The 19,250-nt window shown below is 38.4% G+C and overlaps 1 protein-coding gene across 4 annotated transcripts in view; it reads left to right on the top strand.

Moving 5' to 3' along the window:
* The window catches only part of PFKP (phosphofructokinase, platelet), a 65,373-nt gene that overhangs the window by 32,431 nt on the left and 13,692 nt on the right, over positions 1 to 19,250 (top strand). For 3 of the 4 annotated variants that reach the window (XM_034760061.1, XM_034760064.1, XM_034760063.1), the window contains exons 5-13: positions 3,138 to 3,303; positions 4,997 to 5,041; positions 5,153 to 5,261; positions 6,642 to 6,737; positions 8,518 to 8,610; positions 9,918 to 10,043; positions 10,675 to 10,739; positions 14,203 to 14,272; positions 17,293 to 17,310. In XM_034760061.1, the coding sequence (XP_034615952.1) occupies positions 3,138 to 3,303; positions 4,997 to 5,041; positions 5,153 to 5,261; positions 6,642 to 6,737; positions 8,518 to 8,610; positions 9,918 to 10,043; positions 10,675 to 10,739; positions 14,203 to 14,272; positions 17,293 to 17,310 (788 nt within the window). The remainder of the gene's footprint in view (positions 1 to 3,137; positions 3,304 to 4,996; positions 5,042 to 5,152; positions 5,262 to 6,641; positions 6,738 to 8,517; positions 8,611 to 9,917; positions 10,044 to 10,674; positions 10,740 to 14,202; positions 14,273 to 17,292; positions 17,311 to 19,250) is intronic. The other variant, XM_034760062.1, reaches the window with a different exon arrangement.

A 19,250-nucleotide genomic window follows, 5' to 3' on the forward strand; every position in this document is an offset into this window, starting at 1 on the left:
GTGATTCCTCCCCCTGCAGGTGAGGAGCGATGGATGCAGGAAGCACTAAGGTGGCAGTTTGCAGAGCTTCCTACAGCCGGGGGAGAAATCTGGGGGTGGATCTGACACAGCCCCAGATGCCGTGCATCTGAGCCTGGTGCAGGGTAGGAGCCACCAGCCGGGTCTTCCCCAGTCCTGCCCCCTGCCCCACAGTGATTTACGTCTCTGCCGCCTTCCCTGGGTGCCCGAAATATACTGCTGGGGAGGGTCATATGACCGTTCTTGTGGCTTCCCTTTGCTTCCCTGTCAGAAAGTCATTTTTCTGCAGGGAAGCAAAGGAATCTGCGAGGGACATAAATTCTGTGCATGTGCAGTGGTGCAGTATTCCCCCAGGAGTAACACCTAGGGGAATCAGGTAATTCACTATAAAGAGTAGAAGGTGGCTGCAATATGTCGGGAAGCCCAGGGAGTTGCAGCTATGCTCATGGACATTGCAGGGAGAAAAAGGGCTACTTCTGGACCATGACAGTAGGGAGCTTGGAGGGTAAAGCCCAGTGAGAAGGAGGTTCCTGAAGGGCAAGAAACTCTAACTGCATTTGGGACTGGATGTCAGAGCCCCAGCAAAGGAGAGCTGGGAGGGGTCAGATTGGTATGGAAGAAAAGTTCTGAGAATGAGAGAAAACAGCAGAGTGAATGAATGGATGTTTTCTTTTTGTTGTTGGAATGGATTTTAGTTTGGGGCTCTGAATTGCTGGTAACTGGTCCTTGTATTAAACTAGCCCCAGTCAGGGATACTGTTAACCAGAGAAAGCCTCTGTGAGTTCTTAAAGGGCCCAGCAAAGAGGAAAAAAAGAGGTGGGGAGCTGCAGAGACATCGCTGGCCACAAGGGGTGCTCAATAACACAGTAATCCTGTTACACACAGGAAACCATAAATCTGGCATTTTCTATGTTTTAAGTGCTAGACTTTGCAGCCTAAATAACTTTCTTTAATATAGTCTTTATGTGTGTAATGTTCTAGAGTTTTAATTAAATGAAAAAAAGATAAAGCCAAGTTTTATTATGTGCAGCTTTAACCACCTCTCCACCATGAATCAACAGCAGGGTCTGAACCCTGAACCTCCAGCACTGCTACTTATTGAAGTACCAGATTAACAACATTGGCTGGCACCCAGAGAAGGCTGTTTTCTCTGAGGAGGGGGTGGGGATTTGGATTTATGGGATAGTTGGGGGAAGCCCAGTCTGGCCTGGAGTTCTCTCTCCCCCCCACCCCAGAAGTCAGGGTTGCTCCTGTCCCATATGTTACCCCAGAGGGATGATTGGCTTCTGGTACCATCTGGTGGATCTGTGGGTGGTAGGCCTCTCTCGGTCTCTCTCTCTCTCCCCCTTGCCCCCAGCCTGGGAGTTGGAAGAGCTCCTGCCCCATGTGATTCCCCAATTGAGGTGGCGGCAAATGATTTATAAGCAGAGAAGCCTGGTTCAGCTCAGCTCTTTCCTCCCCACCTCTGCTTCACAGCTCTGTCAGCTCCTTGGTGCAATTTGTGATGTGCTGCTGGTTTGGTGCTAGCATGAGCTTGGGCTGGGGAATGGTCAGTGAGTTTATTGGCAGGCTGCCAAAATTTCCTGCGGTTATATCTTCTCTGCATTAGTTTGGGTGAGAGGTTTTCATGTGTGGATAGGGTCGGGGGTAGGTGCAACAAACAATACGAGCCAGAGTTATCTCTGCAGTGAAGACATATCCTGAGAGAGGGTAATGGTGATTTTTAACATTTAATATCTTGGCCAAATCTGAATGGAATTTCATGGGACAAAAAAGGCATGCTGTATCCCAAGGGGAAACCCCTACCGAATATCCAGACTTGCTACAAACAGTAGAGGTATGAGACCTTTTCAAAGAAAAGATTTATAAGAAACCTTTTGAATGGATAGTGTTAGGCAACCTTTATATAGACATTGCTACCACCTTCCTCTCTATACTAATAGAAAATGTCCCAACTATTGTATGTTGCTCAGTTGCACCAAAATGGTGCAGTGGACGTGGTTGCAGTGAGGTTGTCTCCTTGATGCTATAAATTGCAGTTTATGCTTGTGTTGGCTCCAGTTCCCATTGCTTTAATTCACTTCCTCTACTTTATCCTTCTATTTTTCTAAAAATAAGTAATCTGAGATTGGAATTTAGTCTTAAACACATGAATAATATACTGATGTAAGTCTTCCAACTGAAGTCACCGGGAATACTCATGTGAGTAAAGCTATATACTTATTTTCAGACTCAGCCCCAAGTGTATTGAGCTGTCACATCACATAATCGCTGAGCAACTTCTCAAAAAGATTCCCAGGAACGGAATGAAATATGCATTGTGTAATATATTAGCAATGTCACATTTGTGCCCTCTTTGGATAGCTGTATTTTGGCCCTAAAATATTAGACTCTAAAAAAAAAAAAAAACACCCTTTCATAGCACATTCTTTGCTAGCACAAATTAGAAGTTTGTCTTTGGCAAAATTCTGTAGCTTTCCTGCATGTAGAAATCTAAATGACTGACCCAGTATTTTTTCACTGTAGTTTGAGAGAGACATGCTTAGATTTAGAATGCGGCTTCTCCATTCCCACTCATTTATCAGTCATGAAACAATGTACTGGAGTCTTTCAGTCACACAGAAAGGGTTTCACCCAGCATTTCATGCTGGCGACCATATATTTTCTCTTCTTTTAGAATTTTCTGTCCACTGGAACATGCTCGGTCACATCCACAATTCAGTTTGCCCCCCTCTACTTCTTCATCCCGTCCCATACATTGAGCGTGTAATCTGAATGATGTTTTTTGGGTTTAGGGAGTGACAACCTCAAGACTAGTTCTAAACTCCCTGAACAAATGGCCTAGCAAATCACTCCGTGGGATAAAGTGCTTTTGGTTTGTTCCAAAAGACCCTTGATCTTAAAGAAAAGCTGTCCTCTTGCTCCAAGAAGTTTTATTCGGTTTTTAGCTTTGGCTAATCCTTTCCCTATGGAAATGTGTTTTTTATTTTAGAAATTTTAACTCTTACCAAAAAAAAAAAAAAGGACTAAATTGATACATTGCAGCTACAATCTGATTGTGCGTCATCTCGTGTGGCTGGCTATTGTTAATAGATGGTTTTACGGCTATTTCTCTGCAGGCAAGATTGAAGAAGAAGCTGTGAAGAAATATGTTTACCTCAACATTGTGGGGATGGTTGGATCCATAGATAATGACTTCTGTGGCACAGATATGACCATTGGTACTGACTCAGCCTTGCACAGAATCATTGAAGTTGTGGATGCCATCATGACCACTGCTCAAAGGTAACAGGATGCATGGGGGAGTACACGAGATTTTAAAATATTATATTTTTCCCAGTGGTAAAATCAGGCATGTTTATGATTTAGTTGTCATAGAATACTTCATATGTATGAATTAATGTGATGTAAGGTTCTTAGACTGCATAGACCCAGAATTATGTTGCGAGCAAAAGTTAACCCCTTACCTCTTGAATTGGTTTGTGTGTTGTGGGAGGGAATTGGGGGAAGGATGGTTTGAGAGATGGATCAAACATGGACAGGGAGCATTTTTATGTGTGTTTTGTGTTTGTAAATTTAATCCTTTTATTTTGCTAACTGGATTGAATTGTGCAAATATACTTTCTGTTTTCATTTGTGACTTTCTAATTAAAATATGGATGATGATGATGAAAGAAAGAGGCTTATAACTTCGGGGAGAATACAATGTAATCTGGGCAATGATTGTGCAGTGGTAACCTCCATCCTAAAATGCAGCAATACCTTATTTCAGTCCTGGGCCTTTCATGATCACAGGATACAGTCAGGCTGCACTCTGTTCCAAAATCTGGGGTGCCTGTGAGATATGAACAAACGTCCATAAGGGAAAACAATGAGAGTGCAAACCTGAGCACGAGTAAACTCAGATCTCCAGAGGCAAAAAATTGATATGTTAATCCAATTTCAATTTGTCCATCACCTTACTATATTCAGCATCACAAAACTTTTAAGAGTGAAATTCACTCCTGTACAGGGCAGCACAAGGCCCTGTGCACTAATTAAATCCCCCTTCAGCACAGAGGGCTGGTGGTGGTTCTCTGCACAAGGATGAATTTTACCCTAAGAAAACTGGAACTCTGGAAGAGACTTTTCTGAACTGGTGAGAAAAGATATATAGTTACAGCTCAGCTATGTTGTCACTTTGACTGATATTTCTCACTTCGTCAGACATGTGCAATGGTATGAAAAGTAGGCAAGAGTATACAGAAGGCAAAAGTATTCAAACTTTAGCCAGAGAAGCAGGTGCACTAAAGCTTGGCTTTCTTTTTAAGTATCTCATATTTATGCATTGGTATTCCGTGCTACAGAAATACATTTGAAAAAACATAGATACTTCATTCAGTTTCACTCTTGACAAATAAAGCAATGACCATGCTGGTTTTACAGTTAGCCTGGTAATCAATGGAATTATTAAAAACCAAATGGTTACAATCCTTGAAGTGACACTACTGTGATTGATGGATTAAATATTCTTTCACCCTTTATTTATGTATGTATGTATTAACTTATTTTTTATGCAAAGTTTTGGTCTCTTACAAAAATAAATCAATATATTTTAGAGCAGCACTACAATAAAAAACTGGTTTGCATGTACAGTGGATGAAAAATAATTAAAGAAATATGTATTGCATTGCTCTGAAACCTTAGCCCCCTCCCGTCGCTCCTTGTAGTCACCAGTCATTCTGTATATTCCTTACTGAGCACAGCCTGCATCTGGGTAACATCTGGATGTGAACATTTTTAAAGAGGGTACAATATTGAGCACTCTAGGACTAGTTCCCTCCTCCCCCCATCAGACAAGTGATTATACCTTTACTTCTGGGTTTACTGTGTTGTTCTTGGTGTAAGGGACTGATCCCAGCTCCCGTTGACTTCAGTGGGATTTGGATTGGGTCTTTCAGTTGCAATAATGTTGTTGATCTCTCTTGTCATTTTATAGCCATCAGAGGACCTTTGTCCTAGAAGTTATGGGAAGACACTGTGGGTATGTACTGTTCTCACAAGTTTGTGTCTAGTAAAATTTAATTATAAAAAAACCTAAGTTTTGAAGTTTAATTGTCTTCTTATTTGTGTTTTTTTAATGTGTGCTTACTAGGTATCTAGCTCTTGTTAGTGCATTAGCTTGTGGTGCGGATTGGGTATTTATTCCGGAATACCCCCCAGAAGAAGGATGGGAGGATCAGATGTGTGTTAAGCTTTCTGAGGTAATCTGTAACTGCATCATGAACATTCTGTATGTCATGTGACGCTCACATCTGAAAAGAGGTGCCTAGCAACATAAATGATATGGTCCAAAGCCTATCCAGTAGGATTCAATCAAATTTTTGCTATTGATTTCAGTGGTAGAACTATTTGGTCCTAAATGCCTCTATTCCTGCATTCTCCAGCTGTTTGAAGCACAGTTAGATTCCGTCTAGGGCTTCCATAGGTCCCGCAAATATAGCCATAGTGGATCTGTTTTCTGGTTTGTCATCTTTCTCCTTGGTGTCTTATGCAGAACATTTAATTTTCCTCTGGAAACTTTTCTACATGCGTATTATTTCAAAGAGCATTAATATAATCTAGTATAAAAGTGGAATTATGTGAGTGCTTTCAAACATGTAGGAATGCATTAGCATACGGAAAGCATACACTACAAAACTTACAAAACTAGGATAGTATTCCCATCTCTTTGAAATCACCCGCTTAGCCAGCAGAACATTTTTAAAGCGAAGACATTTCCAGCAATTAACTGGTTTCTTTGCTGATATCAGAAGCATATGAGGCAGATTAACTCTGAAATCTTGAAAGGAAAATAAGACCACTTCTTCTACAAGGCTTGTGAAAATAAGAATGAAAAATACCGGATTAAGTATATTAGTAGTAATAAGAATCTAAACTGATGCATTCCTCTTGGTGTCCCAGTGTATGTTTTCTTTTTGTGTGAGTCTCCGGGAGTGAAAGATCTCCAGGATATGGAGCAGTGTTGAGATTTATGTCCTGTCGAGCACAGCACATTTTGACAACACTAAGTTAATAACCGGGCAAATAAAGTAGAACCTCAGAGTTACGAACTGACCAGTCAACCACACACCTCATTTGGAACTGAAGTACACAATCAGGCAGCAGCAGAACAAAAAACCAAAAAGCAAATACAGTACAGTACTGTGCAAAATGTAAACTACTAAAAAATAAAGGGAAAGTTTAACAGTTTGACAAGGTAAAGAAACTGCTTCTGTGCTTGTTTCATTTAAATGGTTAAAAGCAGCATTTTTCTTCTGCATAAGAAAGTTTCAAAGCTGTATTAAGTCAATGTTCAGTTGTAAACTTTTGAAAGCACAACCATAATGTTTTGTTCAGAGTTACGAACAACCTCCATTCCTGAGGTGTTCCTAACTCTGAGGTTCTACTGTATACAGATGTCTTTCTCTCCTTTTCGATTGGATTAGTTGAGCTACAAATATCTTTGGTAAATTATCCAAAGGAAAAGATTCTAGTCACTGGAGTTTAATATACAGTACAGTAGTTTGCTTTCAAAACTCTTTTTTTAATGGCATATCTTGTTTCAGGCCTTTTTTCAATATCCAATGTTTTCCTTCTCATAGAACCGTGCACGAAAGAAAAGGCTGAATATCATAATTGTGGCAGAAGGTGCCATTGATTCTCACAACAAATCTATAACTTCAGAAAAGGTTAAGGATGTAAGTATCGAACCTCTTTGTAATGCAGTTTCTGCTCTGGCTATAATTTAGTGTAGTTCCCTTTCCACTGCTAAAACTAGAATTTCCACAGGCATTCTGGTAAAACAGCCTTTTACAGTACTTGTCAGTTGCATTTTTATGCTTCTGCTTTATGGACTTAATCCAGAGCCCATTGAGGTAAATGGGAATCTTTCAATTAGTTTCAATGAATTTTGGATTGGGACCTATTTTTTTGTTAAATTAGAGGGCAGTCAATGAAGTGATATTTTAGAGATTTGATCTCGAGGAGATCTGCTTAAATTTGTCTCAGATCATTAATTATTATATGATGGGAAATTAAGTGATGGTCTGTCAAGTTCCTGGTGGACTAATGATGCCCTTATCGTCACAATTTACCAGTAAAGGAAGCATTTGGGGAAATCTCCCCAAGGCCAAGGATTACATGGGCACTGAGAGTGGAATTACCCTCTCATGCTTGGAAATGGTCCTTTTTGGAAACAAGTTTTGAAACACATTCATTGACAGAATGGTGCCGGGGAAACTTGAGCGGACACTGCTCGTGCTTCACCTGTTCTGTGATTACAGCACTTTGTTCTCCATAGCTGTCAGTCTGGCACTTTTCAGGAGCACTAAAATAATGAAGTCGTCCTTGACTTATCAATATAGAATTGTACTCCATTTAAAAAACTACAAATTAGTTGCACCGATTAGCGTTTTTAAGTAAAAGTGTGCAAAATAGTTGTTACTCATCTTGTTATTTACAGAGGAAAACACTACTTGCTTGTTACACAGACTTCAGTCTGTTAAAATGTCTAGGAAGCTGTAAATAACAGGAATGTAACTCTTGGGGAGAGTGAGTGAGGTGTTTAGACATCTCCTTGCTGGCCTTGTAGGAGAGGGGAAAGTATGCAGTACTTACTTCTGTTTGCTTACATCCTAACCTTATTCTTTAACAGAGGAGATTTTGATGAATGATCATATTTTAATTATCCTGGACTTGTACTTTACTTATGAATAAATGGACTGAAAAGAAAATGTAGCTGGAAGAAGTAAATAACTGCATACGTTTTTCTTTTGTGTCTCTTTGTGCACTTTTTTCAGTATAAAATTATTTCATTCTCTATGATTTTCCTAATAAAAACATCAGGCTATTAAACTGGACAAATTTTACTGTTACTGAGAGGGATAAAAACCAACATTTTTAATTTGGTGGAGCCCAAAGTTTCTGGAACAAATTGTTACACCTCCTTTTGTTCACGGACATCAGCCAAAGGCAGTGAATTAGAAAATCTGTATAAGGCTAAATGCTTTCACTGGGGCTTTAATTGCACAATTACTCCAAGATATTTAGTATTGTATATTTATAATATGGTTATAAAGAAACCCTATTACAGTAGATTATTTTTTCCAGACTTCTAATTGTGATCTTTAAACCTTTTTTATAAGGTTAAGGACTGTTTTTCTAAGTGCTCATTTATTACTAAATAAATGACATCAGTATGCCTCTCTCTAATTAAAGCATTGTAGCCAAAACAACTTCTTTACCATTATTAAACTGAACCTTCCTTCCTTCACAGTAGGAGTCTGGAGATTAGTTTTCCTAACCTAGATGCAAAGAGACTTAAGTAAATTCCTTAGTTGTGTCACCTTTGTTGACATGTGAACATTTATATTATATACAGCATAATATTACAATATTCCCAATATGTGCACACTATATAACTGCCGTAGTGACGCTGGTATTTTATATTTCTCATTTACGCTTTGAAATTCTTTGCAGCTTGTGGTTCAGCAGCTGGGATTTGACACTCGTGTGACTATCCTGGGTCATGTTCAAAGAGGTGGTACTCCTTCAGCTTTTGATAGAATTTTGGTGAGTGAACCTATGGTGATAACGTATATCTGTCTGCAAACCTGGAAGAGTGACATTGCAACAGTAGTAGCAATGTGCTTCCACTTATGCATACATTTTCCTTCTAGAATTTTGAATCATTTACAAAAATCAGTTAATACCCTCAATACTTTTGTGAAGTGGCCAAATATAATTATTGTCTCCAACTCAAGCAACAGAATGGTAATGCGGTTTGCCCCAGGCAACATACAGAGACTGTGGCAGAGCCAGGTTTAGCACTCAGTAACTAGTGGCTCCTAACTCCTTGCTGATTCCATTGCTGCCTCTCTATAGGAGGGAGATTTAAGCCACAATTGGAGAATCACATCAAATCCAAATCGGTCCACAGAAATCAATACTTACGTGCATAATTTTTTTCTGGTTAGGGGCCATCTTCTATTCTGCTATTTTAGGCATCGCTCTAAATGGACAAAAGAACTGGGAGTGACACAAAAATATGGATTATGTACAACAAAATCCTATACACATGCATATTAATCACCTAGAATTGGGGTGACAAAGTGTAAGACCTTGTCTCCACTAGGGAGTGTTTGCTGGTATAGCTATAGCAGAATAGTCATACGATCAAACTCTCCAAGCATAGACAGGGTTTATATGGTAAAAAAAAAGTGCTCTTGCTAGTATAGTTTATACCAGTTCCCCAAATGAAATAAGCATTGCTGGTTAAAGAGTATTTTTTGCCAGTATAACTACAACTACACTAGGGGTAGTGCTGGTATAAAAATAATCACACTACACAGAAGCATTACTATACTGGCAAAAGTTTCTAGTGTACACCTGGCTTTAGACTGCCTTTGCTACACATCCTTGCAGTGCTGCATATCAAATCACCAACCTAAATTAATGAAAGATATAGTTTGTGGATTTGCAGAGAGCATGCACATATACATGCTCAGTTACTACTGATAGGTGCTGTATATGGGGGCCATATAAGTAGGTGGGTAGATTTAAAAAAGAATGACCTTCACTGTAATGTATGTATTAATAATCATATTTACAAGTAATCCTATTTCCTTTAGAAGAGCTCTGTTCAAAACCTGACTGTGCCATGGGCTTGACAAGCCAGCCGTGAGAGCAGTCTTACTTGTCTTGTGGGTCACAGTACCCTAAACATAACCAGCTGTGATCACAGTTATCAAGGAGTGATTGTTTTAACGATGTAAAGAGAAATTTCCCTGTTTCTGTGGTGGGAGCCAACTAATTTACTCCTTTTAATACTGAGTGCATCCCCAAATACAGAGCCATCTCTCTCTATATTTTATTTTCAGGCAAGCCGTATGGGCGTGGAAGCTGTCCTGGCCCTTCTAGAGGCTACAGCAGATACCCCTGCTTGTGTTGTGTCCCTGTCTGGGAACCAAGCTGTCCGTCTGCCTTTAATGGAGTGTGTGCAGATGGTGAGTTCCGGGAGAAGAGCCAGTTTACACTTATTCATTAACTAGAGCAAAGTGCTCTAACAATCAATGGTCTGTTATGAGTTATAACACATGAATGGAACACTTAACTTGGTAATAATGATCTATTCTTATGTCTTTGCTGTGTGTAATTATTATGTAGTTGTTTTAGGGATAATCACTGACAAATGCAGTCCAACAAAGAAACATTGCTGCGTTTTTTTCAGATTTGGAAACCAGTATTTTTTTTCAGTTTCATCTGAATCTTTCATTTTGCACTTTGTGTCTTTGATTACAAAATCTCCATCCATTATAGCTCATTTGCATTAATCTGGTTTCCTCCTCCAAAATTATTCAGTGTTCATCCCAATTGAAATAAAAAAAAAAATCTCCTTCTGTGGCTCTTTTAGGTGCCAATCTTCCCACTCCTGCCCTCAAACCTGCTTGTCCTCTATAGAAATGGTAAGAAAAATATAAAATTGCCAGTGTGATGCAGGTCACAACAGACAACAAATCAAACAACAGATTGTCCTTTCAGGATTCCAAATAGCAGTGCTGTTTCAGAACAGATCCATTTACAGTACAGTCCTTAGTTTACTAACCTTTTATTCTATTCTTTTCATTAATTTTTAAGACTCAAGAAGTACAGAAAGCAATGGATGAAAGAAAGTTTTGTGAGGCTGTGAGACTTCGTGGAAGGTACAACACATCAAATCACACCCATCTATCTGCTTTAGGAGATACTGAACTGCTTTGCCTTCCCGTTAATGTTCCGGGGTGTGGGGATGCTCATGCATTATTCTGCATAACTATCCACTCCCCTTCCTCCTGCACCTCAGCTTAATGCTTTGCTGAAGCATAGGCAAGAGTTCAGTCTTTACAGGATTTTTCTGAAAGCATTACACAGAGTTAAACCCCAGGACTATTGTATGTAAGACTCTGCTAAATAGATGGTAATAATCCCCAATCAATTTAAAAAAGAGCACCACACTTTCTTACTTAAGTAAACATTTAATGCGCACAAAACACACTTCAAATAGGATAAAATGTTAGAAATAGTATTTGGAATACTACGAATAACTTTTAAGCAAAATCTCTAAGACAGTAAATCTGCTGGTGTTCCTTATATAGACCTTCCCCCTTTTGTTTCTGTTACAAACATTCAAATATAAGGTTTCAGCATAACATTTTCTGTTCATTAGCACACACATCAAAACACATTCTGCTCTGATCGTCTCTCAGAGATGATTTTTCAGTCTTTATGGTGTGACTATGGTATGTTGTGTGTGTCACCTGGACTCTTCAGAGCATGAGAAATAGCAGCATCTCAGTCCTTTAAAACACTTCTGAACCCCGTCAGCAAACAAACAGTCCTTGGATCTCCACAGCTAGCAGGAGTGCAGCCCTCAGGTTAGCAGCTGACCGGTCCTCTCAGTCGTTGGTGAAACAGTATCTTGTTTCCAAAGTGGCACAGGGATTGGGACTCAGTCTACATGGCAGATGCATCACTTAGTCCTGTGTCAATCAGCCACTGAGTCCACAGGGCTGTCTTTAACTCCTATACTTATAACCTTTCCCTCCCTTGCTCTCTGACTGGCTCAGTTCTCAGAGCGTGACTAGAGTATGACCTGCCCGGTTGGTTGCCCACAATGAGAACTTCCCACAGACCCTCAGAACCAGCTACTAAGCATGTTAGTTTAACTCCCACACCCTGTTCTACAGTTTCTATGCCCTTCTAGCTAAATTGCCCTGTCCTGCTCTCAGCATGTATGCAGAGACAGAATATCCAGCCATGATCTAGGTCTCTTCTCCACTGCTTCTCTTTCCCTCCTACGAGAAACAAAGTCAAATGCTGCAGTACCAGGCATGTGGGTTACATTAACACTGGCTATTTTATTTTAAATAATGTAGTTAATTATATTGCCAGTAACAGTGGTAGAGAAGCTTTCAGAGGTTTCCTAGAAAGGACAGTGTGAGAGAAAATAAAGCATCTGACTTGCTGTACCCAAACAAAGAGTGAGAACTCTGTTTTTCTCCGACAACAGTAATAAAATTTCATATTCCTATAGTTTTCAAAGATAGTAAACAATAATTAACTGCAGCTTGCTTTAAGACTTCAACATAGACTTTGATCCTGATGTAAGTCTACAATTCAGGCAGGAATGAGTCAACAGGATTGTCTGAGGTGACTGATAATGCTAGTGACTGAATGTGTTTGCTTATGCATAAAATTTGGAACCAAGTACATAGTGTATTAGGGTGTATTAGGGTGGGCTGGCCTAGTAAAGGTAGTTGGTTGTTTTATAAGCACTGCATTAGATCACTGCAAAAACAGTGCAACTCCTATTAAGGATTTGTGAAAGTTAGTATGAGAGGAACAAATCAATTATTGCTTCAAGTTGTTTAATGACAAAACACATCCTTCCCTATCTGTAATACTACTTTGCCTGTTAAATTTTAGAGGGATTTTAGTGACACTCTTACTGTTATTTTAAATACTTTACATTATTTTCAGAGTTCTAGACTTTTCATCTTTCCAGTTTTTAAAATGTTTTGCATCTGCGATTTAACGTTCCAAACAAACAAACAAAATATGTTATTCCTGTTAAGTGTCTGAATTAATAAAGTCACTGTGATTTTGGTTAAAGGGTAAATGTATATATAATGAAGATAAGCACTTTAGAGAGTAAGATATAGTCATTATCACCTTTAATACTTTTCAATAGCTTTTGTAAAGAAATAGTATTACCACAGTATACTCCCTAGGCGTTCCCTATACTAAGTCATTAACTGCTGGGAGTTGCAAAGATAACGTTGTAAAGTTTTTAAGGTCAGCAACTGTAACTTGAGTTGCTGTCTTTGGTATTATTTACTCTTTAGTTTAATAATGTTGCCCTTTTGATCTGAGCAGCTAGTCAGTTTGGGGCCTGTGGATGTTCCAGTTGGGAACAGAAATTGATGGTAGAAAGTATTACACCTCTACCTCGATATAACACTGTCCTCGGGAGCCAAAAAATCTTACCGCGTTATATCGAACTTGCTTTGATCCACCAGAGTGCGCAGCCCCGCCCCTCTGGAGCACTGCTTTACCATGTTGTATTCGAATTCGTGTTATATCGGGGTAGAGGTGTACTTTGATGTAGTTTTGGTTATTTACAAAGAACATACAAGATTCTGTGTCTTTGAATGCAGAAGGAATCAAATAGCTGGAAACAGCTTCTTTTGCTCACAGCACCAAGAGCATGTTAGTCAGCCTGCATCCCTGATCCCAAAACTTCTCCTTAGATTTCTTCCAGGGTCGGGGACAGTGCTTTCAGCTGCTCTGTTAGGCTGTATCTCTCTGAAAGCAATACTCAGAAAAAGCTCTTGGGCAGGTTCAGATACTCCTTTTGCCTTATTAGGGCTTATGTTTACAGTTATGTTTACTGAAGGGTGAGTTCATACCTATCAGTCTCAATCCCATAACAAAATTTCACCCAGCTCAGAAGAATAACTTCTGTTGAAGAATGTGCATCTCCTCAACTAAAATCCTTAGTTTCCCCTTGTCTCTTCTGCAGACTAGAAATGATCATTGCCTAGTCAATGGCACCTCCTGAACCAGCTTAATTGCTGTAAGTTTGAATCTTGCCATTCAGTTTTTGTGAGGCATTGCAGCCTCATTCATGTCAGTTAGGGGTAAAAGTGAAGCTTCCTGTTGCAGCTGTCTTGTAGAAAATGTAATAGTGTTTGGCGTTAAATTTTCTCTTCTCTGGTATGACAGTTAAGTCTGGCTATCCTGCTGCTTTCCATTCATGCATATTCAGGGCTAAAAGTGATTAGCAATAGGAGAATGATCCTCCTTCCATTACTAAAAGGATCACTTCTGATTGTAAAAGAATTATGACCCTGTATGTGCTTTTAGCAAGGACCTTGTCTAATACTAGCAGGTAATGAGAACAATACTAACAGCCCCTTTCATCTTTCTAAATCATCTCTGTAAAATCAGAACTCTGGTTTTTGGGGTCTATAATGTGTGTGGCTTCTATTTGGGATGCAAAGTGCCAAATTTAATAACTTGTCAAAACCGCATAGATAAAGAGATCCTTATTAGTTACAAAAACAAATATTTTCTTTCAAAGATTTTAAAAACTACATAATGAAAACATTATTTTTCCTTCTTTAGGAGCTTTGAAAACAACCTTAATACCTACAAATTATTGTCTAACAGAAAACCAGATACAGAACTTCCAAAGGTAAATTATACAGTATGAATAATTAAATGAGCCATTCTGTTTTTCTGTCTAGTGCATAGAATAATTTTTGTCTGGAATATTTTAACAAAGAAATCTTAAAACAATATTTTCAGTTTGGAATTTAACAACTGTTTCTCTAAAAATAATCTTGTACTGTATTTGATATAATTAAAATCAAAACTTTAATGAAAGATAGAGGCTTGGTAGGAGACACTTTAATTTTCATAATAAAATTGGTATAGAGTAATAGTCTTTTAAAGCCAAGTAATATTCTTCCTAGGAAATTCCTTTCTAAGGAACTTATCTATCATGGGTTTATCTATGGTGCCTATTGCTGTATATCTATGTGATAGTGCCTCCTATTATGCTCCCCTATGTGGCGTGGCATGGCATGGCATGGAAGGATGCAAAAGCAAAGTACTCAGACTTAAAAGACCCTGTAATTCTTGGTGGAAGGGGAGAGGACACTGGGTAGGAGGATTCCTCCCCTCAGCATCCAACGGACAAAACACTTTGTGAGACCTAAGTGTGTGTGGCTAGAAGGTTAGAAGGTGGAGTTGGGTCAGCAGCTGCGTATGCCATGTGGGCCTGATCTAACCATTCATTGTGCATAGATTAGTGGCAAAATAACCCTGATTCTCCTCTAGTTTGTGAATTGTTCATAAACCAGTCTTGATTCCTACCAGTATATTCATTATTAGGAAGCTTTCACCAAACAGTTTCTGTAAACAAATTTCCGCCTGTGGGCTAGTCGCAGTTTGTTCATTTTGACTATTCCGTTTTCATTATTCGTGATTTGTGGTGTAGGATAAATCACCTAAATCGCCTGTTGTTGTTTCTTCTTCCTGATTGGATAAGTTATATTTTTTATGGAAGAATGATGTGAATATGACATTTGGAAAAAAAATCAGGTTAAAATTAAGGAACATTCACATGTATACCAGGTGGTCACCCAGAAATGTTGTGAACAGCTAATATCATGACCTCCACCTGTAGTGCAAACAAAACATGCCATTTTAGTTTGCAAAAATATTCCCATATCACATTATTGAGTTATTTATCCAGCTCTAGGCTGTTCCCCTAAAAATACTTGGGGGGTAGGGGGAGGTTTATTATTGCTACTTGCAATGTTATTTTAAGTCCCTGGCTTCTATTCCCCTCACAGGAGTGGATAGTAGTGTATGTAAGCCACTCAGTGTGGTGCTCTGTTCCCCTGTAGTGGTAGCTGGTCCAAAGAGGTTGTGCCTTATATAGCCTAGGGTAGCAGAAGTGAGACTTTTTGCTCAGGCAGTAGAGGCTCTATGCATTTAGAGCCAGAGGTCCCAGGTTCAAACTCCATTGCTGAGGACCCACCCCCAAGGTGTGGTGTTACAAATGCAATTGCAGACTGCCAAACAGTGGCATCACGTCCACAGACCAAGGAAAGTATTCTGCGTAGATGCCTTGAGATCCCCAGAATGTGGGCCAGGATTCTCCATGAATTCTTGAGCTCTGTATCATTAGATGGCTGTGCCTTCTCTGTAATGTTTACTAACCCTTCCTCTACTTAGGTTTTCTGTCATATATGTTCTGCAGTCTCAGAGCTTTGGAAACATTACATCTAGTTTTCTCTCTGCATGAAAGGAGTGATTAGCTTTCGAACCCTTAATGCTGCTAGATTTGTAGTTGTGCTTCCTTTCTTTTCCTCTTCCACTGAATTGGGTTTAGTTAGCCTGTTAGGTTTTTCTTCTGAGAAAACTATGTATTTTATATTTTTAAGTTTGATCACGGGTCTCTTTATTTTACAAAAGGAAAATTCCAAACTTTCCATAGTCTTTGGAAAAATGGAATTGCTAGAGTATAAACTTTCTGGCTTAGATTTATTGCCATGTTCAGCTACTGGCTAAGAGTTTAAACATGAAAACAGAAAATATTGATTTTATATACATATATAGGAACTGAGAAAGTATGGCAACACGCAGATAGATAAAACCAGGAAGAACTTATGCTTTAAAGGAAATCAGGCAATGAAGGAAACAAGAAATATAAAGTAGAGACCATTTTAAAACTAGAAACAAATAAAATTGCAGGGGAAAAAAAACAGGGCAGAGGAATCTTTAGGCATAAAGGCCAAGATTTTAAAAAATAGGAGTCTAAATCAGGTTCCAAAATGCATATTTAGATGCCTAAATCAGTGGTCTGATTTTCAGGAGTGCCAAGCACTTAGTAGAATCTGTTGATTGTAATGGAAGCTGATGGACGATCAGCACAGCAGCTTTGAAAAACCAGGCCATTTATTTAGATACCTAAACATAGGAGTTTAGCTTTAGGCTAATATATATATTCTTTAATTTTGGCTATAGTCTTGCTCTGTATGGCATTAATAGGTATTGTAGGTTGGCCTGTAATTGTTAGTAACCGTTAGGATTTGATCAAACAAATGTTTTTGGTTTTGTTTTGTAAGTGTTAAGAGGTTTTGGATTTAAATTGTTCAGGTGCTTGGCGGTTTAAAAATATCCAGAAAACTGCTTTTCACTAAAGAGAAAACATGTAAATGAACTGTTGATATACTATGTCACAGGAGTTTATATAATTATTGTTGTCTAAAAGCAAACACACATAGAAAACTAGTCAAACTTGCTGGGGGAAAAAAAGACAAGAACAGGGTCGAATGGAAGAAGCAAGAATAGCAAAGCCAAGAATGTAATAATGTAGTGGCCTATTACAGAAAGAAAAATAACTAAAAAAATCTATAGTAAAATAATAATCCTCAGCTGGTATAAATCAGCATTGCTCCGTATACTAGGTAAGGGAATCACCCATAGTATTCTAGTGCAAAATAAATAAATAAAGATTTGTCAGTGTCCAAGTTTCTTGATGAAGATTTTGTTTCTTGAGTAACTTACCAAGTTTTGAGTATTAACCCATTTGTATTGTAGGATTGTAGTTACTATCTCGTTACAATCGTTTGGTTGTTAATTAGCAGAAAATGTCTGTAGGAGTAGCCTGTTACTTTAAAATCTTTCTGTTCTCTTTTACAGGACCATCTCTCATGTAGTGTACGTAATTACTTGCACAGTGATTAACCTTAGACAGCTCAGTAACCTTTGTAGGTTTTGAGACTATGTTTTACTTTTGCATGGTAATGAGATTTAATTTGCCTTTTTTTTTTTTTTTTTTATTGTACATTTGTGCTCAACAGCGGGATGGTAGAATTTTCAGGACCTGTGCTTCAGTTTTGCCACAGATTTATTTATATCAAGCCTTTTTCACCCAAATCCCCCTGGATTTTAGAGTTTGTGTAAAAACTCTAAAATGAAACTTAAATTGATTTCTGTAAAATGAAGATTTCATAATCTACTGATAACCATTTTCTCTGTAGAAATTGTTAATGCTTATCCTATTGTGGCATGTTTATCCCAAGCCATACCATGTGTATTGACAGAGGGTTATAAAAGACAGGGGGCCCGATCCTGCAAACTCAAGTAGACTACTTGCATGAGTTAAGGGCCCAATGCTGAAAATTGTAATATTGGTATAAAATACTAATGAAGAATGAAGAGGTCAATGGAGAATAAAAGCAAAGAGCATGAGATCTTTAGATGTCTGAATTACCATAGTGTTATCATAGTTTAATAACTTAATGACAGTTCTTAGTCCTGGGAGCAAGTAAGTGTCCACCATCTAGTTCCATGGTCTAGGGTTGAGCAATGGTAAGATGATGTCTCCAGTCCATTCATTATTAGATGAATATTGAGGTGGTGTCCAAGAAAAATGATCTTTTCTTTGATGTCCAAGAAGGTCAGATAATAAATTTCTCTGCTAGCTATTCCAGTCTTTAAGTATCAGGTTGCAAAATTCTGGCAATGGGGCAACAGAAGTATCCAAATGTTACTCACCATCAGCCATATGTAAGCAAAAAGATTTAACGTTTCAGGAACAACAGCCATTCCATTTTTAATAGCCACAATATTATGTAAGATTTGCCAATACCATGTGTGAAGGCTTAGTCATCAGGCAAATTAAACGTCTCCTTTAAGGCAGCAGAAGAAAATGAAATATCAATTTGCAGTACAAAACTTTTCCTAAATTACTCAGCATAAAATCCTTTAGGACAGACAGTTGATACTATGTTCTTTTAAATTTGACTTACATATAAATTAGCAGCCCAAACTTAATATTTTGTTATAGATTCTTAATAAATAAAAGCATACACATGCATTCTACATACTGTATCTAATAAGGCCTTGATCCAGCAAAGTCATGCCTATTTCTTGCAGAGTTAAAGTCATAGAAAGTCAGCTGTAGTACTTCAGTGCTTTGCTGGCTATGATCCTAAGTGTGCAACAGCATAGCATTCCTTCAGATACTGGAAAATTAGACTCTACACTACAGGCCAACACAGGCTGACATGCACTGTCACACTCTATGGCACAATGGCCGGGAAATAACACTGCCCATGCAATATTTGCATAAATACCATGATTTTTGTTAGCAACTGTTTGTTTTTTTAAAACCTGTAATCTTTAGAAAAAAAACCAAAAATGTTTATTCTCTCTTGGGATTGAAAATGGAAGAATTTCCTTCTCAGTTAGGCCATTGCTATGCCAAAATCCGTGCAGAGCATTTTAATGCATGTCATTTTAATGTGGAGATGCTTCTGAATGTGATTAACAAATTGCTTAAAGCTCAATGAGTGCTGCCACACAAGCTCAGACTATTTTGCATTTTGCTTCTGCTGTTCACTAGCACTTGAATGCTTCACCCTTACTAAATGTACAATAACATAGTTTAACTTCTCCTGAAGGTAAGCCATGCAAAGTTTTAGTTCTACCCTTATTAAGATTTTTTGGGGGCAGTATTAATTTCAACTGTGGAAATACGAAACCAAATTCTATGTATTATGAATATAGACTTACTTCTTTCATTTAAAAGTAATGGGTCATATTCTTAACTGGTGCAAACCAGCATGGCTTCATGGAAGTCAATGGAGCTGCAC

This window comes from Trachemys scripta, chromosome 2, assembly GCF_013100865.1.
Source record: "Trachemys scripta elegans isolate TJP31775 chromosome 2, CAS_Tse_1.0, whole genome shotgun sequence".
Classification (NCBI taxonomy): Eukaryota; Metazoa; Chordata; order Testudines; family Emydidae; genus Trachemys; species Trachemys scripta.